Source organism: Halyomorpha halys, unplaced genomic scaffold, assembly GCF_000696795.3.
Source record: "Halyomorpha halys isolate HHAL.00 unplaced genomic scaffold, Hhal_1.1 Scaffold1704.1, whole genome shotgun sequence".
In the NCBI taxonomy this organism is placed as follows: Eukaryota; Metazoa; Arthropoda; class Insecta; order Hemiptera; family Pentatomidae; genus Halyomorpha; species Halyomorpha halys.
The window spans coordinates 75,250-95,117 of record NW_027107560.1 but is presented as its reverse complement, the minus strand read 5'-3'; the positions used below and the strand labels follow the sequence as shown (position 1 = coordinate 95,117).

Genomic DNA, 19,868 nt, shown 5'->3' with positions numbered 1-19,868 from the left:
TTGTTATCTCTTCTGTTCTATAGCCCTGATGAAGACCTGAAACTCAGGTCGAAACGTCGGCATAAAATAAATAAATATTGTTTTGTTTATTTATGTTGTTCTTTGCTGACCGCACCCCCCGATAAACTTCTTCAACCATTAATCTACGGTCAACTATCTACATCTCATTATAAATAGAAATTATATTATAATAAAGCAAACTATTTTGAAAATGAAAGAACTTTAATAAATTAATGAAGTAATGCATTAATGAATTTGTTCAATATGCTTCAAAACTTATAAACCTAAAATATGTTATACATACAACTATAGACTAAAAAACTAAACTTAAGCTTTAAATAATTATTTTTCGAAAATAAAAATTTACTAAGAAATGCTGTATAATCAGATCAAATATGGAGAGGATGTTAAACATTGGTCTATAAAGTGCATATCCAACAAGGGTATGTTAACAAATTCTTTACTATAACTCTAGAAATGGCATAAGAAAGAATATACAATTCATTAATTTAATACCATGAAAAAATATATATATATATAAATTACTAATCAGCACATTTTCTTGAAAAAGTGTCATAAAAAAATAAAATAAAAATGAATACGAAAAATAAAGTAAACAAATTTAGTTGGTTATCAATGTATATTCTGAATGGAATAAAAACAAGAAAAAAACACAAACAACAGTAAAACCTGTTATAATTTGTTACTAAATGTAAATCTTGATATCACAGATGAGTTTTGTCACCAAACTACTTTAACTATGAAGCAGATGTTATCTGCTTAGGTGGGGCCCTGATAGCAGGAGGTGGAGGAGTTGCCTGATCCCGGACTGAATGGGACACTCTGAAGAGAATCTGAAGTTGCTGCAGTCTTGGGCAGGCATTACTCAGAGCACGTATCCATGAGAGCACAGAATCAGGGGTAGATGTACCTGAACAGGCCACACCTAGGACCACTGCATTGTCCTCCTCATGCACAGTGCGATCTGGTTGCTTTGGTGTTAACTGCGACATCAAATTGGAGACATCTAGAAAAAAAATTAAATCTGATTTGAAACGAAATAATCTAAAAAAACTTTATGTACATTATATAGTGACTGAAGGGAAAAAAATATCAACAATTTTAAACAGAAATTACAACTAAGAAAATTTGAACTTATTGACTGATATAATCCTGAAACATAAAAAAATTAATATTAAAAGAAGTAATAATAAAATGAAATTAATAATCAAGGTGAATAAATTTCTAATAAAAAAGTTGACACCTATATTTTTCAAGGTTTGGTCCCAACCTCAGGTTTATACTTTATTTTTTTCTTATTTCCAAATATGTCCTTGCTTACAAAAAATCAAAATCCTAATTTATCATTATAGAGTTTCACCAGGGTTCGTTTGATGTCAGCAAGCACTACAATTAATTTACTTAATATATCTGAAAACTCAAGGTTTGATCCATGGCAACTAGCAAAAGAATGAGGCTAATATATATATATAAAATCCACAACTAACTGAAGACTGACAACCTAAGCCAAAATACTATATTTTAATAATTTAGGTTCAATTGACTGGAAGAGTCGTATTATTATGTAATGAGGTGAAGTGAAAAAACTGTTCCGTTTATAACACAGCGCCAGCAAAGGGAACAGAGAGATCAAAAACTTATGTTTAATAACTAAGTCATTAACGTGATAAGTAAAACTTATCAACAAATTGAAATTACCAGAAATTTTGGAAGGTAACCTGTTATCTATCTCTCAGACTAACATAAAATTTCTAGAAAGGGTTAGATCAAATTACCTGAGAAAATTTGCCAATTTAAGAGAAAATATCTACACTGATTTTTTTTATAAAAATTAAAAATATAGAATTACTTATAACTTCTACATGACTTATTGCAGATCAATGTCTAATGGAATTTGTGATAAAAAAAGCAAAGGATGAAATTCTATAGGAAGCTGTTTTCATTTGTTTAGTACTATGGTAATGAAGTAGAGACTCAGATGTTCATTGATGAAAGTAAAAATTTGAGAAAATATAAAAAGAAAATGATAAATTCATTAGATAGCACAGAATGACCGAAAATGTTAACATCCATAGTTGTAACTTGGTCATTATTTATAAGGCAAAACAATTTTTTGCTATTTTAAACAAATGTCTACCTTTGAAAATTTTGGCTTCTAGCCACAAGAATACAGGTTTAGACTAAACAACTTTTTTTTTACAACGATGTAGAAAATATTTACTTAATTATAAGAGATTTCCACTCCCTAAGATCCCAAATAACTATCATAGGGATCCATCCTTTACATTATGTTTTCTATAGTTAAAAAAACAAGATGTCAACAATTTTAGTAACAACTAACTCTAAAAGAAGTTAGTTAAAACTATAGCAAATACGAATAAATTACACTTACTTAACTTACCATCATAATCCTGTTCCTCAAACTTACGGAATGGTTCAGTGGTAAGAGTGAAATAGGTGATTGCACGATCTTTCAGCCACAAACGAAAACCTCCATCTACATATAAAGTAGCTTCCTGTGGCAACCAACCAGTGAGCAATTGCTGTGTTTTGCTTTGACCACTCACAATCCAAGTATCCTCCAATGAGTCTGCTATGTCAGTGGTCTGGTCAGAGAGAAACAAAAAAAAAAAAAAAAGGAAAAAGAAAATGCTTAAGTAATTTAGAATACAAAACAAACCTAATCAATGAAAAAATTTGGATTTACTTGGTAGACAGATATGACAGTGGTGGGATCAACACTAGTCATTCTGCTGACTGCCAGTTTTGCAAGCTCTATAGTATCGTTGGGTAGATCTTCAGGTAGTAACCAAGGAGAAGCATTCTTAAATCTAGGCATCCAGTACATCATTCGCCAGTACCTCCTCAAAGGGTGGGCCCTCTTCCCAAACACACTCACTAGTTGATCTTCCATGCTCCAATCCGGCATCACACCTGATGGGAATATCCTAAATATAATTAAAATAGCAACAGTAAGTATTTCACACATCAAAAAGACTATATTCTCCATAATCTTATAAATTATTGATATTGGAACAAGCCAAAGGACAGTGATTAGTATCATTATATTACGCGTTGAGAATCAGAGTGGACCAACCTTTCCAACTGTGAATTTGAGATAAAACGTCTAGCTGATTTTAATATAATTTTTGCTTAACTACTTTAGAGCAGCTTTGAAAGTGAAACCTTACTTTTTAGGTAGCAGTTACAAAGAATTACAAGGCAATTAGGAGAATAGGTTTATCCACTCTTACATTGCTAACTTGAGATTAAAAACATTAGTTCACTATGTAAAACTGGCTCTCTACTGGACTCATATATATCTCCTCGGATATACCTTGAATGGTTAAGAAATTAGTAAAATTCTTTATACATCCAACTTTTCACATATATATGGGATAGTCCACTCAGGTTATGCATTATATGTGCTATGAGGAAGGATTCTTTAAGTTACATTTTATGAAACAGAGTTACACAGAAAAATTTTAAACATAACAACTTATTCACTTTATTGTTCACTTAATTACTCAAATTGAATGTTTTAATATTGACTTCAGGGTTCAAATATTTATATCAGATTACATTCCTTGAAAACTGACAGGTATATTTCAACTTAAGGTTGAGTTCTGCTCAACAAACATGTTTTTATACACATAAAACCACATTTTATAAATTTTATCTATATAGCTTTTTATGCAAAAATGTGCAGAGTGCATGAATGAAACTGTTAAAAAATTCAATTAACAGTTTCATTCGATAGAAAATTTAATTTTTGTTTTTCAATGATATTGAATATTATATTCATAATATATATTGAATAATGTATTCAATGCTCCAAATTCAAGCAGTGTAAAACAGTTTCTAGTAAAAACTAGTACTAATGAATCTCTAAAACAACTTAAAATGAAGAAGGGGCTGGGGGGAGATATAAAGAAGGGGCTGCCATTATAACTTCTCCCAAAACTATACAAAAGCTCTGATTATAGAAGGTTACACCAAAACATTTTAAGCATAACTGTTCACATATAAGTTTTCAAATACATGTTCGGTAGAGCTTGAAAAAGATATCAGGTGAAAAACCTCCAGAACAGCAGTATTATTAAAACAAATATAAAAGTTCAGGTAAAAAAAGTCTTAGTAAAATAATATTGGAAGATATAGTTGGCCTTATGAAGTAGATTGGAGGAAGATAGTCCAGGTGGCAGTCAATGAAGCTCCATGAATTCCAACAATAAAGCTCTCAAAAGGACTTTTAAAAAATAATTCTGATACAAAAATTCATGTAAGAACTTAATTATAAGTCTTGATAAAATGATGAAAACAAAAAAAAATCTTAATATAGTGTTTCAAGAAAGTACAAAAAAAAAAAAAAAAAATGCAAGTTCAAACAAGAACATTTTTAAAAGAAAAGAGTACAGTTATTTCAGAAACCAGGTGAAAACCAGAGTAAAATTATTTATTATTAATAAGAAATTATGGAGATATAATAATCCATAAACAAATTTACTTCTCAACTTTATAACATTTTTGTAAACATAACTCCCTAAATGATTCATGCAGAAGGATGATGATATTACTCAATATACCTACATATTATATAATTTGAAAGCTGTCATTGGAAAAAAGTCTATTCTTATTTGGAGAGAAGTTTCTTAGTGTGTCATGTTGTTGGGAAGACAAGTTTCTTAACCATATGTCTATAGAAAAAACTCTTTCTAATGTCTATTACATTGCTGCAAAGCCTCTTAAAGGATCGATATATTCTATTTCATAAATAAATATAATAATTCAAAGGTATTTTGCCAAAAGTATTATTTTTTAAGCAAATATCAGATATTTTTCTTTTTAAAGGAAAGTTATGAATGAATAAAGACTTATTTTTATCAGATTTCGACTTTTTCATATTTTCATAGCTCACTGATTAATCACTAAGATGTACAGTGGAGAACCACACCGCTTTCAGCTGCCAGACTACCAATACCGAACTTCTTCAGGATGTGCTTCCCATTAGTTGGCTGGACCTCAGCAACCTTCTGAATAATTCCTTCCATTTTCAGTTCCTTTTTTTTCAACAGAAGAAATCAGATTTTGGTAGGCATTTCCATCATTTCCAAACTTGAAGATTAACTTTTTCTTGTCAACATTATTGTTTGGAGCAGGTTTGTGGAGTGAGGAAGATGAGAACTAACAATATAAATAATTTAAACATTGTTCAATTGGAAAATCTAGAGCATATATTTGGAAACATAAGTTCTGATTTTTTTTTTTTACATCAACAAAACATAAATGAAGCATTACCTAAAATTGCTAGATAATACAGAAAGTAACTATAATTATTGAAATTAGAACTTGATCTCGATAAGTTATTAAGTACATGGGTTACCTTTTGTGAAGTATCAGAAGACATTATTGAAATTTTAATATTAGGAACATGGTACTAGTACTACTCCAAATTATGTATGTATTCATTCCTACTTTGCGAAAATGTCGACCATTGTTAACGGTTATAACTTGACACTATTATATAAATTGTATTTAAAAGAATTTAACTGCTGACCTTGACTACCCATCTGGACATACAGAGTTCAGCTTTGGGGCTCCACTAGACCTTCGAGTTCCTCTCGTATCCAATCCTTACAATTCAAAATCCTTCATAAAATCCTCAATGCTCCTTATTTTGTTACTAATAAAAGACCTAAATGTTCCTTATGTAACCGATCTAGCCCGAACCCGATATCATTCCTTCCATTATAAACTCCCTAACCACCCAAACCCACTAGTTTCTAACCTTGCTTCTTCTTCCATTCCTGGCAATCTTCAGAGGCGCCTGAAAAGAAGGCCTCGTGACCTTATACTGTAAAATGTTTTTAGAGTTCTACTACTGGGTAGTTTCTCTACATGCTGTATCATATCATTATCATTATGTCATTATGATCAAATTTACTTGTTGTATTTTTTATACAGTTGTAAATATCAATAAATAATTAAAAAAAAAAAAGACCTTGACCGAAAAGGATGGAATAGGGATAGTGTATCTCATGAATGAGCAGAAGTTAAGAGGCTTAATCTTACTATAAAATTGAAAATAATAGGGTAGGTTACAACCTACAAAAACAAAACAATGTGTATTTTGTGAGACATTGGATGGAGTGAAACTAGAGACAAGTTTCCAGAAAAACTGACACTGTACTTGGTGATAACATGAAAATGAGAGAAGGATATCACCTAAAATACAGAATCTTCGACCAACATTATGATGAATTAACTTTTGCATCAAAAATTATTTTATATGAAAAAAACATAAGTAATAAGAGGATATTTATTGTAGTGTAAAAATACATTTTGAATTCTTACCTAGTTCTTCCATTTGTTCCAATAAGTCAATAGCACACTGTTGGTGTTTAGGATAGTGCATAAATTCAGCTTGAAACAAATTCCTTGGGACCATTTTTCCTTTAGGAAAAACATCAATCAACTTCTTGTAAACTTCTAGGTCCTTTTCTACACCGAAGTCTTTCATATGCTTAAGAGCAGCATAGATGAACTCCACCTGCCCTCTTCTATCTTTATCTTTGTGCAAAAAAATATTTATCATTTCTAAATAAGTTTCTTTATTTTTGTTTTTGATATCAACAAATCCAAAAGAAGGGACAAGGTGCTTATGGTTGGATTCATTTGAGTAAAGTCTAATGTGGTTGTATCTGTTCCAATTTGCAGCCGGTTTTACGAAGCTTCTTACATTGCGGTTCAAATTAAACAGTCTTAAAACAAATAAATTAGGCATTTTAACACAACTAAAAATTGTCAAATGTACTTCAATGAATCATTATTATATCTGTTTCGAGATATTAAAACAAAACAGAAAATTGTTCAGATATGTTAACTGATAAAACATAATAATAAACCCTTAAACGTTTATTTAACAACGGTAGCCATTCATAAGCGATCGTTCAGCATAAATGGATAGAGGTAGGTTTTGTACAAATTGCCCAACCTCAGTCAGGTTTGAATCATTTTTATATGAAAGATTTAAAGGAAAAACGATCATAATTACACTTTGTATATGTTTTTTTACTCTATAAAATACTGTAATCCACCTTTATATCTCTCACAGTATTGAATGACAGTTTCTTTACAACAACAAGGAATCTATTAGTATATAGATGTCTGAGACTCTCATGGCCTCAGATTTTTAAAACAAATTTACAATTTTTTTATTGTAGTAGGGCTATCTTTTTAAATATAACTGCTGTTTACTTGATTCACATTTTTTTTTTTTCATTTACCACATTTTACAGGTAATTTATTTTATTAGTTATAAATAAACTCACGACCATTAATCTTGCTTTAAGCTTTTTTTTATTGATATGGGTAATTTTTTCACTAATCCCTAGCTTTCTTCCAGATTAGGACCAAACGAGTTTTCGAAATAAAGACGTGCCAAGGAAATTACATTTGAACTAGCGTGAGCGAAAGTAGCGTACTGAATTTAATGAAATTGGCATTAGACATATTATATACCAGCCCTCACAATTCCTTAGAATTTCATAAATGTCAGATTAATGGTAGACGTTATATTCTAAAACAAATTTGACTGAAGACATACAAACATTGCATACTGAACCAAGATTGTTCTATGATGTCTAAAAAATAAAATGCGAGACTACCTTCAGTACTGAAGAAGTAAAAACGTATTTAGGCACCTGAGAATTTTTTTTTTTTTTTCTGAAACTAGAGAACTAAATTGGAATAAACGTATAAAATTTGTAAAGATAAATTACATTCAAACACATAAGAAGTGGAACGTACATGAGAAATCTCAAATGATTTAATATTATTAGCATCATCAAATATTAAAATGAAACCCCAAATCGACTAATCAATTGTTTACATATAAATACAATCAAACATTGAACCTAATAGTTCTAAAACAATATAACATTTCAAGTGATAAAAAGTACCGGGAAACAAACTTGATTTTTTCATGATGAAAACATGTGGAAATTCACTAATAAAAGATTAACGAAACAAATCACTAATTATTACAACTGCCTCCCGGCTTACTGTAATCAGCAAGATACATGGAAACCAAAAATTCTTTTTAAATTTTTCCAACTTTTCATGTACAAATTGTATATCGAAGAGAAAAAGTAGAAAAACATGTTATGAAGAAAACAAAACATTATATGTATATACAAGCTTAAAATGTATGCAATTTACGATAAATTTAGTATAATGATTTCAAATGTAATTTAATTTGCTATAACACAAATAGATGAATCGAAATCGGACAATTATTATTAAAAATATTGGGTTGTAAAAGTTCGTAGCATTTTTCAATTTAATTCTCTATGTGTTTATAAAATCATGATTACCTGGTCAATAATTTTTACATATTCTAAAAAATGATTAGTTAAGGTGCTTTTATAAATCAGTTTCAACCGAGATTCCTTATCTTTAAGTGGTATTTTGCTCGCTCTAAATGAAAGAGAAAAAAATTCATTTTCACCATTTAATGATTTTTATTTCCGAAAAGGAAAATCCGCTGCACACACGGTTAACAAAATTTGTGTGTATGACGATGATGACTTAGAAGAAGGCACCATCCCTAAGTGGTCGGGATTAAAAAAATACATGCAAGATGGCAACATGTAATAGATTAAAATGGGTCATATATAATTGATTTACAATATTTACAAGACTCGGATGTTTTTATTGAAATCACCAGTAAAAAACACTGAGAACTTATTTTACAACCCATTATTACAACCTATATACAACAAACTAGGCACATGTTTTGGTTTAAGGCTTTCTAATCGACCTAGAAAAAAATAACGCCACCACAAATTATGAGATTTATACGTTTCAATAGCCAAATAAATTAAAATCTGCTCGACGTTCTTGGCTTTACTCCAAGACTACTTTTTTCAAAACGGTGGTTGAAACACTGTCTATTAACTTTGTTGAGGTAGTATGTATTGAAACACATTTTTATGTTTTTTATTTTTTTTAAAGACTGGAATTGGTGTTGGTATCATTATACTAAAGACTAAAAAACTTGTTTATTGCCTTGTATTGATATTAAAAAATATTTTTATTGTTTTTTTTTTTAAATTTTTTTATAAAAACAAAAAAAAATTCAAATAGTTTTTTGTTAATAAGCATGGTCATAAAATATTCATATAGGAAATAAACCATTGCATAATAATTTGTAGTGGTTTTTAACAAAAAAAGGCTTATGAGGAGTAAATAAAATTAATATCGACAAATAAATAAAATATATTTTTATTTAAGTTAACAATGGATAAGCAGAAAAATCTTTAGATTATATTTTAGGGTGTTGAATATTCTAAGTTGACGACTTTGAGAATTCAATAATTCAGCTTTCGTTTGAATTAATTAATGTCTATCCAAATGATAAACCATACAGTGAAAAAATTTAACCTAGCTTCTCGGTACTATCGAGACTAACTTCAAAATGATAGGCCCTTCACATGCAGTGAGGTTGGAAGTGTTTCTGACTAATTTAAGAGGTATACTGGTCTTCTCGCAAGGAAGCACTTGGAAATTCCTGATCACAGTTATGAGGCCGACTTTAGTCTGCAGGAGTCCAAATCTATTTCCTATGAGAAAAAATAACTTTAATCTTTTGAACTGAATTTAACTACTCATTCAACAACCTACAAACAAAATTAACACATGCAATTATAGATGAATGTCCATCTTACCTATACACATCCTAGGCCCTTCGCCAAAGGGTAGGTATGTATATGGCTTGATGTTCCCTTCATTCTCTGGTGAGAATCGATTAGGATCGAACCTTTCAGGGTCCGGGAAGTATTTCGAATCATGGTGTAGCGACCAGACAGGGATGAAGATTTGATCTCCTTTCTCTACCTTTCCACCATCCGGCATCGTGAAAGGCATCACGCATGACCTTATTAGTAGTGGTACAGTAGGATATTTTCTCATGGCCTCTGAATAAACAGTCAAGGATAAAACCTTTAATAATAATCTAGTAGCTAAATTTATTAAATAAAATCATTATTAAAACATAATGGACTATACCTGACACGACCATATCTAAATATTTCATCTCAGTCACTGCCTGGTACGTTACTTCTCCGTGTTTTTTTATCACTTCTTGTATCTCTTCTCTCAATTTATCTTGGATATCCTGGTGTAAGGCAAGTTCGTAAAGGCAGAATGATTGGACTGAACTAGAAGTTTCATATCCGGCAAAGAAGAAAAGAAAACTTTGAGCTGCCAATACTTCCAGGTTGATTTCTGAAAGATTGAAAAACATCATAAAGACAATGGAAGTTGTTAATATTGAGGTTAAAAAAACAGGACCCACCAAAATCTTCTCCAACCTCTTCCTTTCCTTCTTTCAAAGAACCCTTGTTCTTCAACTGGATGAGAAGGTCCAAAAAATCGTTTCTTGTGACATTATTCTTTTCCCTGTATTCAACCGTATCTGATACCAGTTTCATGATGTAGTCTTCAACAGACTGCGGGGTGAACCTGTAACAAAGACGTAATAATCATGTTTACTTTGAATTTTTTAAATTATAAATAAATATAACTCGTTCAGATTTTAAACCATTTGTTTAATTTTTAACAAAGGTAACACATATTCACACAAAGCCTGGTGGTCCGAAAGTAGTTCCAGAGCTTTTAAACACTTTATTATTATCTTGAAAAGAATAACTCAAACATGTAGTAAGATTTATAGTATTAAACTTCGCGAATTTTGGTATTTAATAAGATGTTGTGAAGGTAAATATCATCTTAAATTTCAAAAGGAAACGTAGTGTCGCCGAAACACAGTGGCTAGTGGCAGTGTTGCAGTGCTTTTTTACCCATCAAAAGTTTAAACTTTATTTATTTTGTTTCTATACACTATCATCAAAATAACATTTTTTTAAAGAGAAGGGAGTATTTTCACTACAGCTGGTGCTCACTTTGTATTGGAAAATTATTACACAAAAAGAACAGTATTAAATGTCCTAGAAAATTAGTTATTAAATTTTTCAACTTCAATACGAACCTAGTTAAATACACCATAAAGTAGTTAACTATGAACATCTTTGAAAGAGATATAGTTTCATTAATAAATTCGCAAAATGTTAATAACTGGTTTGGACAAAAAAATTGGTGTTAGAAAAAATCGATCTAAAAAAAATATTAAACATACATAGTTTTATTAGGGATCAATTTGGAGCTCGTTAAATGCACTATAAAGCAGGTTACAACAATTATTTTCCTAAGAATTGTATGTTTCAAGATATTTGCCAATAAATATCACACATTCATTTTTTCTTATTTTTTAGAAAAACTGTATTTCGTGAATTAATGAGCATGAAGAACTCTATAAGAGCTAAAATTGAAACTCATCAAATTGTATATTACTTGTAACAATTTAGTTATTGGAAGTAAATAAAAAAAAAAAAATGAATAGTGGCCATTTTGAAAAATCTGCCATAATAGAGGTATTGACCATGAGGTTGTGGTAAACTTTTTACTATCGTAGTATCCCAACATTTTTGCAAAATAAGCCGAGGACAGAAATTAATTTACACACAATTCTAGATACAGTTAAATTTTAAGCCATTTTTACTGGACTAACATGCTGCTGCAAATATATACCTGTTTAGAGGAACAACGAACGGCAGCAATCCGACCAAGAATCTAAATTTAAGGTAGAGTGAATCTCCAAAGGCTATGAAGTCTGTTGCGGCTTTGCGGAGTGGATGATTGGGTTCAACAATGGAGTTGGTCTGGAACCCGAAAGCACAACTGCATATGACATCTGTGGTAAATCGAGCTATCACATCCTTCACGTCAATAATCGATCCCTCTTGCGACCAGAGCAGAGTGTTGAGAGCCTGCCAGTCCATAATAGCAGTTAATGAATATGCTATGTTGAGTCATTAGGAAAAGAAATATCAACACTTACCTGAGCACATTCAACGAAGAGCGGGAACATGGCCTTCATCCTCCCACTAGTAAATGTGGGAGTTAGTTTAGTCCTCAAGGCTCGCCATTTGTCTCCTTGAAGAGAGAAGAGCTGATAGTGAACCAGAGGATCTGTTTTGGGTCTTGTAAAAGAAAGAAATATTTTAATTATCCTATCAAATATAGATTTAGAAGTACTGAATTTCGGTGCCAGAATACAAATCATGGCAGTTATTATAACCTATAATGTTTTATTCAACTTCCGTTTATAACATTAATGCAGTAAGTAATGAAATAACTCACAATACGTGAGTCAGTCGATCTCTGAAGTGCGAAAACTCTTTCGTTAGGAGTAGTTTTATCAGTTCGGGATCTTTCACCATCATTGTAGGTGTCTTAACTTCATAGTAGCCGAAATATGGATGATCTTGCATCTTATAGTAAAACTGTAAATTCAATTTTTAATTAATCAAATCGCTATTAGAAAATGTGAGAGGAAGAGTAAACTTATACCCATTAAAGTACCTCGTTCATTGTGTAACCATGATATTGATTTAATTGGGAGCGACTACTGTAGCTACCGAAAGGTATAGATCCTGGCAGTGAAGGTATCCCTCTTTTCTCCCAGTGACTGAAGAAGGATCGCCAACGCATGTAGAGCACTAAAGCGCCAATGACCACCAAAGAAATTATTATTGACAACATTTCTGGAAACCTGAAAGAAAAGATTTATTCAGACATTCCCCATTCAAAGGATTTTTTTTTTAAATCTAGAAACCAACAGTTCAAGAATACACAGAGTTAGAATTCCATCGAAAGCACAAAATTGCATAAACTGCATGTCTCAACTCTTCCTGCTGACCTATATCAATATACGTTTAATTCACCTATTAGATAATTATGTTAGACATGTAAAGCTAGGAAAAATCATTTTCCTTTGATTTGCATAAAAAATAAGGAAGTGATTATTAATTGTTATATCTATAGGAAATAATCAGAAAGGCAGCATTAGTTCCTAACAAGTAAAAAAAATTATGGACTTTTATTCAACAATTTATTAAATTAATATTAATGTTAAATAAGTGTCTAAATGGAAAGAAAATCAAATCAATGTAATTTGTGGACATAATTACACATATCATATGTGTGTGTCATATCATGAAAACACAATGTTTGTTTTTCAACACCAAGACAATTCCTGTATATGACTAATATGTATGAATCACCTCTTCACAATACATATTAAGAAAAGACGATAGCAGGTAATCTGTGTGGCATAACGTCCATAGGAGAGATAAGAATAATTAGTACGGTCTTAATAAACCTTCAATTAAACATGGATGACCATAAAATCATTTTGTAATATTTAAGGTGATTTTTGTTGTAAGAGTTTAATGAAAAATAAACAATTGCACATTAAATGAGTATCGGGAATAAACAAAAAGTACGCCACTGAAAGGAACCGAAGTAGACTCGGGCTTGCCATTGAACAAACAGATTAGAACCAAACAGCAATTTTGTACAGTAAATGATAAGAAATTTAAAGGAAGCCACGGACGAGCGAGAGTGAATGCGCACTTACTTGCTTTAGAACCAAGGTTGACCAAGGCTAGTCAGAAAACGAACAGGACAAACGTCCGTCTCGGGCCAGAGTGGGGAGATAACGGCTGCGAAATCTATTAAGCTCACTGTTTCGATTTATTATGTTCAGTATTATCGACGCTCTATAATATTTTACCATCCTCTAAACGGAACTATTTGTAGGTAAATTGTTCGCTGGAGTTTATTAAATCGTTTAACTTGCTTGTTGGAAAGAGACTTAAATATACCAAAAAGCACTTTCGAAGTTTTTTTTTATTCTTTTGTAATAAATATATTGGGTTTTCAATCATGAAATATCTGCTTTTAGAATTTACTAAGTTAAAAAAAAAAATTACAAGAAATAAAATATTTGCCTCCTTTAACAGTTTTTATAGATAGATTTATTTATTGATAGATATTACAATCTGCCACACAGTTGTGGGCAATAGGTAATATTGATAAATGATCTCATACATACTAAAATAAAAAAAAAAAAATAAATAAAAAAAAAAAATAAAAAAAAAAAAAAAAAAAAAAAAAAAAAAAAAAAAAAAAAAACTCTCTTAAAATATATACAAACAAAAGAATACACAAGATGAACATAATCAGACTATCTGTATGAAAAATAAATAAATAAAATAACATAATGATAAAATAATATATACAATATTTACAGAATCGACCTGAGGATCCCTGAGCCCACTCTATCCCCCACGTGTGAGGGGTAGAGCAGAGCTCAAGAGATCCCAGCGCATCCCTCTCGCCGCATCACTGGTATTTAACAGTTTTGCCAACAACTAACCGAGTTTTTTTTTTTTTTATCTTAGATTTAAATAAGTTTTAAAAACGTGTTGATACAAAGTCAGAAAAACATTTTTCTCTGCATATAATGCATTTATTATTGAGAACGGATTACAGTTTCTAAAGGGTTTTCCGAATCGATTTATAACCCGGTTCTGCCCCTTTGATGATCTTAGTGGAATAATATTTAATAATAGAAAATAAATTAATTGAAGGAATGAATAGTGAAAAGGAATCAAATATTTTACAAAATATATATGTAGATATTTATATAAATTATAGATAAAAAAAAATAGATGTATAAAATTTAAGTCTATGTTAGTAAAAAGAAATAAATAAAATATTATAACTGAGGAAGGAATTATACAAATTAATGATTAATAAAAAAAATGAATAAAAATTAATTTCTCCTTTAATAAAAGAAAATATGTGCTGAGAATAAATAATGAACACCTCCTCGGCAAAGGAATAGTTTCTGACCTGTACTGAAGGCAGTACATAAAAACGGTAGGAAGAGGGTAGAATGGCTGTAGAAAGAAATCTTAGCTATGTGACTAGCAGGAGCTCATGACTGTGGTGACCCTAGAGTCGACAGATGCAACTTGAACAACAGTGAAGAATTAAATGACTGTATTGACTTATATCTTTACAAACATAGTTTAGTGGTTAAAGATATCTCTTTGTCTCTGACTATAACTTTCTTAGCTAGAGCAAGAAGAATCCTAGCCAGAGCTAGAAAATATATATGTACCCTTGAGAAGAGGGGGTAAGAAGAACATGGATATAGGAGATAGGGGTTGGACTAATCAGAAAATTTAGGAGATTAGGCGGGGCCTAGAGAGCCTATGAAATTAGGAAGAAAATAAAATGTTTAAGTGTGTAAGCACAAGTCTAAATTATTTGTAATTAATTTCTCTTGAACTTTGATCACCATCCTAATCTCTTAGCACAATCCCTATTCAGTCCCAGCCATCCCTATATATTCCCCAGAAGGTTGAAACAGCATTGGCTCCGAGACCTTTTGTGAATAGCTGTTGGGGTTCTGGTGATGGCTAGCTTCTTCATTCAAGCCATGAGTGTATAAGGCTCAAGCGCTCTCACTCAGTTTTCACTGGCCCTCAGTCCAGTGACGCGGCTGGGAGAGAAGCGCTGAAATCTCTTTCTTTAATTCTTCTATAACTGTATATAATATATACTTAATGCATAAATACATAATCCCCCTAATTGGTGGGAGATTGATTAATACTCTTCAATAAAACAAAATTTAAAAAATAATTTCATGAAGTCCAAACTCAGAAAGAGGTAATAGAAGATAGAACATTGGTCAGATGAATATGGAGGATGTGTTAGAGCCTCATAGCCCAACAAGAAAAGACCAAACACCAAAAACTCTTGACGTTCATTCAGCGGGACCAAGAAATCGACCTCTATAGCCTTTTCGGTCAATTTTAAATGTCTGGAAATGGTCATTCCACTTGGCCCGAGGTCTGATGCAAGCTCTCTGTCTGTTAGGGTCGTCTGTAGTTCAGAGAGTTGAGGCCTTTGCAAACTGGGAACTGCTGCGCCACCGGCTCGAATCCGATTAAGGGGGGGGGTCGACTTTTATTTCCTTTACGGTCCCATGGAATGAAAGCTTTAACCCCACCATGATGTTAAAATAGGGTGGTACCCAGTGGATAACCCCTCCACCTCTTCCCCCGTATTTCAGAAATGACCAGAAAGAGGGTCATATTAAAAAAAAAAAAAGAAGTTCTTTTATGTTTTTTCTTTAAAAATCGCTTCACCAATGGCTTTATTGATATTCCTTATTGGCTTGCTAGGGAAACGACCAACTTTGTACTCATATAAAAAAGAAATACTAGAAAGCCGCGTGTTTTCATTGTCACATTCGAAATGAAACTAAAATCTGTATGCATACTTGGAATAAAAACACTGTTAGTAAACCGAGAATAAGAAATTGTTTAATATAGATGGTATGTGATTCGTAGTATACCGACAGAAAATGATTTTATGCTCCCTAAATAAATAATAAAATCCTATATTTCATGCATCGCCATACCTCAGTTTTTGTTTTTTTTTGTTTTTGGAAATGACTAATCATTAATTTTTTTTATAATATTTAGAGATAAGTGTGAAATAAAAAAAACAAAATTAACCCAAAAGATTTTTGATATTTAAATATTTTTCTATGCAGGATTTTTATTTTTATTTTTTAAAATTATCTGGTAGGTTTACAGTTTAAATCATTTGGAGTGGCATTATGCAATACAATTGAAGACAGTTTTTGAATTATGTTGTAATATAACTTGTTCACCTTCAGAAGCATAATGAATTTAAATGGCAAACTATCTCTAAGCTTAGGCTTCAGTTTAATATAAGAGAAATACCAGATACAAGCAGTTCCAATCAAGTTTGATGACGAGTATATAAATAAAGAATTTCGTTTCTGGACTCAATCATTTTAGCTGAACTTATAATTTATAAAAATTAGTACTTAGGCATTATTTCGTTCAGGCCAGTGGTACGTTTTAATCTGACACCTTAAACTGATTCATATTAGAGCCAATTCAGGCCCTGAACTCAGCTGAAGTGAACCTTTGGAAGTCTGTTTACGTCTCGGGTAAACGGATATCGGTAGAAGTGGTATGGACACAATAATTCGTAAATACTTAAAAATCTTAACAAAATATAATTAAATTACATGCATGCATTAGAACATACTGAAAGTTATTTAAAACAAAAAAGCTGCTTGGAAAAAATAAATCAGCAAAGGAGGCTTTAAAGAAACTTAGGTTTCGTCATAATTTGATACACGAACATTTTACCAGACAAACCGATCAAAAAAAAATTAAGCTCTCCGCTCTTGCAGGCCAGAAAGCAGACTTCAGGAAAAAGACCATTATATCCTTTCTCTTCCCTCGTTTTCAGATTAAAAAATAACAGATTTGGTAATACACAGGATTAGCTTCTTGAGATTGCCAAATGCGGTTTTCCAATATATATTAATCACTATACCAAGGTACGTAAAGTCTGTCCGTCAGTTCTATATCCTATTTATTACATACAATCTGAACATCTTCTAGAGTTCTGCCAATTTTAAGAACTTAACATTTTTTTTTTTTAAATTAATAGCCATTTCCTCTTTTTTCATTTCCTAATCAGACAGTAGGCACAATGTCGTCTGTAAGTAGTAAAAACTTATAACAAGATGTAAACTCCATTGACCCATGTATATTCGTGTTTTTTTTATCTGATGGAGGCGATCTCAATCGAATTCATAATAAAGAGGATACTCTGAGAGTCATTCCTTTCTCCAGACCAAACCTCTTGTTGACTTGCAATTTAAGAAAAAATACCCTTCGACTCTAGGTAAGATGATTTAATAGCCTTTAGAAGCTATATAACTATATTTTTTGGTTGCAAGGACTCCCAAATTTCTTTACGGGGTACCAAACCGAACGCTGCATTCAGGTCGAAGAATGCTATGTTGATTTTCAGCCAGGTCCCAGGACCTCCCCTTTTCCCAGGTCTCAGGACCTTTCTTGGAGTGAAGACCTGATTTTGGGTTTGCCTTAGAAGCACTTTGATCTTCCTGCAGGTCAGGATCACCAGTAGCTTTAACCGGCTTTTTATTTACATATTTTGGTAATACTTTGTAAAGCACGAGATACAGGCAAGTTGTTCCATAGTTGGAACAATTCATTTTGACTCATTTTTTAGCGAATAGAGATAATTTCATTGTACTTCCATTCTAGCATAATTCTTTTGTCGTTTCTAAACTCTTTAAAAACGTTTTGTAGGGATCTTACTAAATTCGGTCCCCATATTTAATAAATTTAAAAACTATATTGTTTCGCCTTGCTGCTTTCTCTTTTTTCATCTTCGCAATAGCATTTATATTGCTTCTCAGTTTTTCAAACCTATTTAGGAAATACACAAAATACTTTTAACATTTTTAAAAATTATAGTTCTACCAAATATTATGTTACAAATTACAGTTGCTAGAAGCAATTATATAAAATTTCAGTGCCTCCTTGAATTGTGTGGTAATAAAAGTCGAAGTGCTTATTATCATAGATATAATTTTATATTAAAATATTTTGGGGATTTTAATGTAGAATACGTGCATTTAGTAATATATGACAACTAAATATTCAATTTTAAAATGTTTGACACATTTCCAGAAAATATTTATATACCAAATTATTCGAATTTTATAGTGGTAAGGAATTTACGAATTTACGCTACGAACTTCAAGGATCCGGGTTCGAAACCCGTGTTACATGTGTGTGTGTGTGTAGGTTGTGACAGATAATTATTTATTCTGTCACTGCAGCCGTGAGTCAACCCTGAAGTTTCGGGTGCCCTCGGGGGTCCATTGAGTCTCTATAAAGTGGGCATCCTTCATTGGGGAAAAATCTGACGGTCGAGCGTGATTCTGACCAAATCACCTCTTTGCACAATCGTAGGTCCTGCAACAGTACTTGTGTACTGTTTATGTATGTTTATATAGTAAAACTTCTGACCGAAATCTCTCTCTACGGATAATAATTAAATGCCCTGGCTTGGAATTATAAGAATTTAAATCCTTCAGTAACGGACATCCATATAACGGAAGTTGCAAGTAAAATTTTCATTACTGAAAGATTAATTTAGCTCTCAAAATTAATGAAAACTATATTACATAGTTTTCTGTTTTGATACAATTTAATAATTAAAAATATGTATATCTTGAAGTTATTTATTTTTTCATTTATAAAACAGTAGTCGCCTACCACAGGTATGGTAAACCTGTGGAAGACGATAACCGTTGTGTTAAAAATTCTTTTTTTTTTAATGTACCCTTCAATGACCTCCTGTACCACTGGAGGAACGTGTACCACACTGCGGTAAACACTCATATATATTAGATGTGATTTTTTTTTTCACTCATAAACTATATAGTTTTCAAGGGATGATAAGCTATCCATTAACTACATAACACATACCTAAATCTGCAAAAAATCAAAACATACTCACGGCTCAGAATGTGTTTCTACCTCGATTAGAATCAACAAACGACTAGACTCGCACTTATATGCATGTGGCAATGACATTTATCAAAAGATCTTATCAGCATTTTAAATAACACTTCGATCGGGTACCTTTTGTTTATTTTTATCAATATTAAAACACTCAATGAGTCACCGAGGGGTGATAACAATTATTTACGGAAGAATAATATGGTTAAAACCAATACACGTATTTCCAAAGGCTTACAAAATGTATTAAAAAATAGAAAAACCAAAGGACACTTACAGTAAAGTAGAACGAAGAATTTTTTTAAAAAGAAAAAATGAGTTATAATCATTTTTATCACCATTTGAAAACCCTTAAATAGAAGCTTTCATATTTAAGGGATTTTAATAATAAGGAGTTTTGGAGGATATTTTTTTCTATCATGTCCGAGTTCACAAAAATACTTTATAATTCAATACATTGTTGAATAAAACAGTTTGAAAACCGAA

At 31.4% G+C, this 19,868-nt stretch overlaps 2 protein-coding genes across 4 annotated transcripts; both read right to left on the bottom strand.

Annotated features, from left to right (window-relative positions):
• Positions 1 to 679: 679 nt before the first annotated feature.
• Positions 680 to 6,936, bottom strand: ECSIT (evolutionarily conserved signaling intermediate in Toll pathway, mitochondrial). 2 transcript variants are annotated; one of them, XM_014435843.3, is made up of 4 exons: positions 6,376 to 6,936; positions 2,729 to 2,955; positions 2,414 to 2,627; positions 680 to 1,027 (listed from the first exon to the last, which is right to left on the bottom strand). In XM_014435843.3, the coding sequence occupies exons 1-4, from the start codon at positions 6,803 to 6,805 to the stop codon at positions 759 to 761; spliced, it is 1,140 nt and encodes a 379-aa protein (XP_014291329.1). In that variant the 5' UTR covers positions 6,806 to 6,936; the 3' UTR covers positions 680 to 758. The 2 variants fall into 2 exon arrangements, with proteins under 2 accessions (XP_014291329.1, XP_014291330.1); XM_014435844.3 differs by having other exon boundaries at positions 2,423 to 2,627; positions 6,376 to 6,934.
• Positions 6,937 to 9,284: 2,348 nt separating this feature from the next.
• On the bottom strand, positions 9,285 to 19,447 carry LOC106690399 (cytochrome P450 6a2). Of its 2 annotated transcripts, none has more exons than XM_014435836.2 (9): positions 19,381 to 19,447; positions 12,505 to 12,694; positions 12,283 to 12,425; positions 11,981 to 12,122; positions 11,671 to 11,909; positions 10,379 to 10,545; positions 10,090 to 10,308; positions 9,750 to 9,998; positions 9,285 to 9,644 (listed from the first exon to the last, which is right to left on the bottom strand). In XM_014435836.2, exons 2-9 carry the CDS (start codon positions 12,682 to 12,684, stop codon positions 9,466 to 9,468), a joined length of 1,518 nt encoding a protein of 505 aa, XP_014291322.1. In that variant the 5' UTR covers positions 12,685 to 12,694; positions 19,381 to 19,447; the 3' UTR covers positions 9,285 to 9,465. The 2 variants fall into 2 exon arrangements, with proteins under 2 accessions (XP_014291322.1, XP_066902054.1); XM_067045953.1 differs by lacking the exon at positions 19,381 to 19,447 and adding an exon at positions 13,562 to 13,635.
• Positions 19,448 to 19,868: the final 421 nt, after the last annotated feature.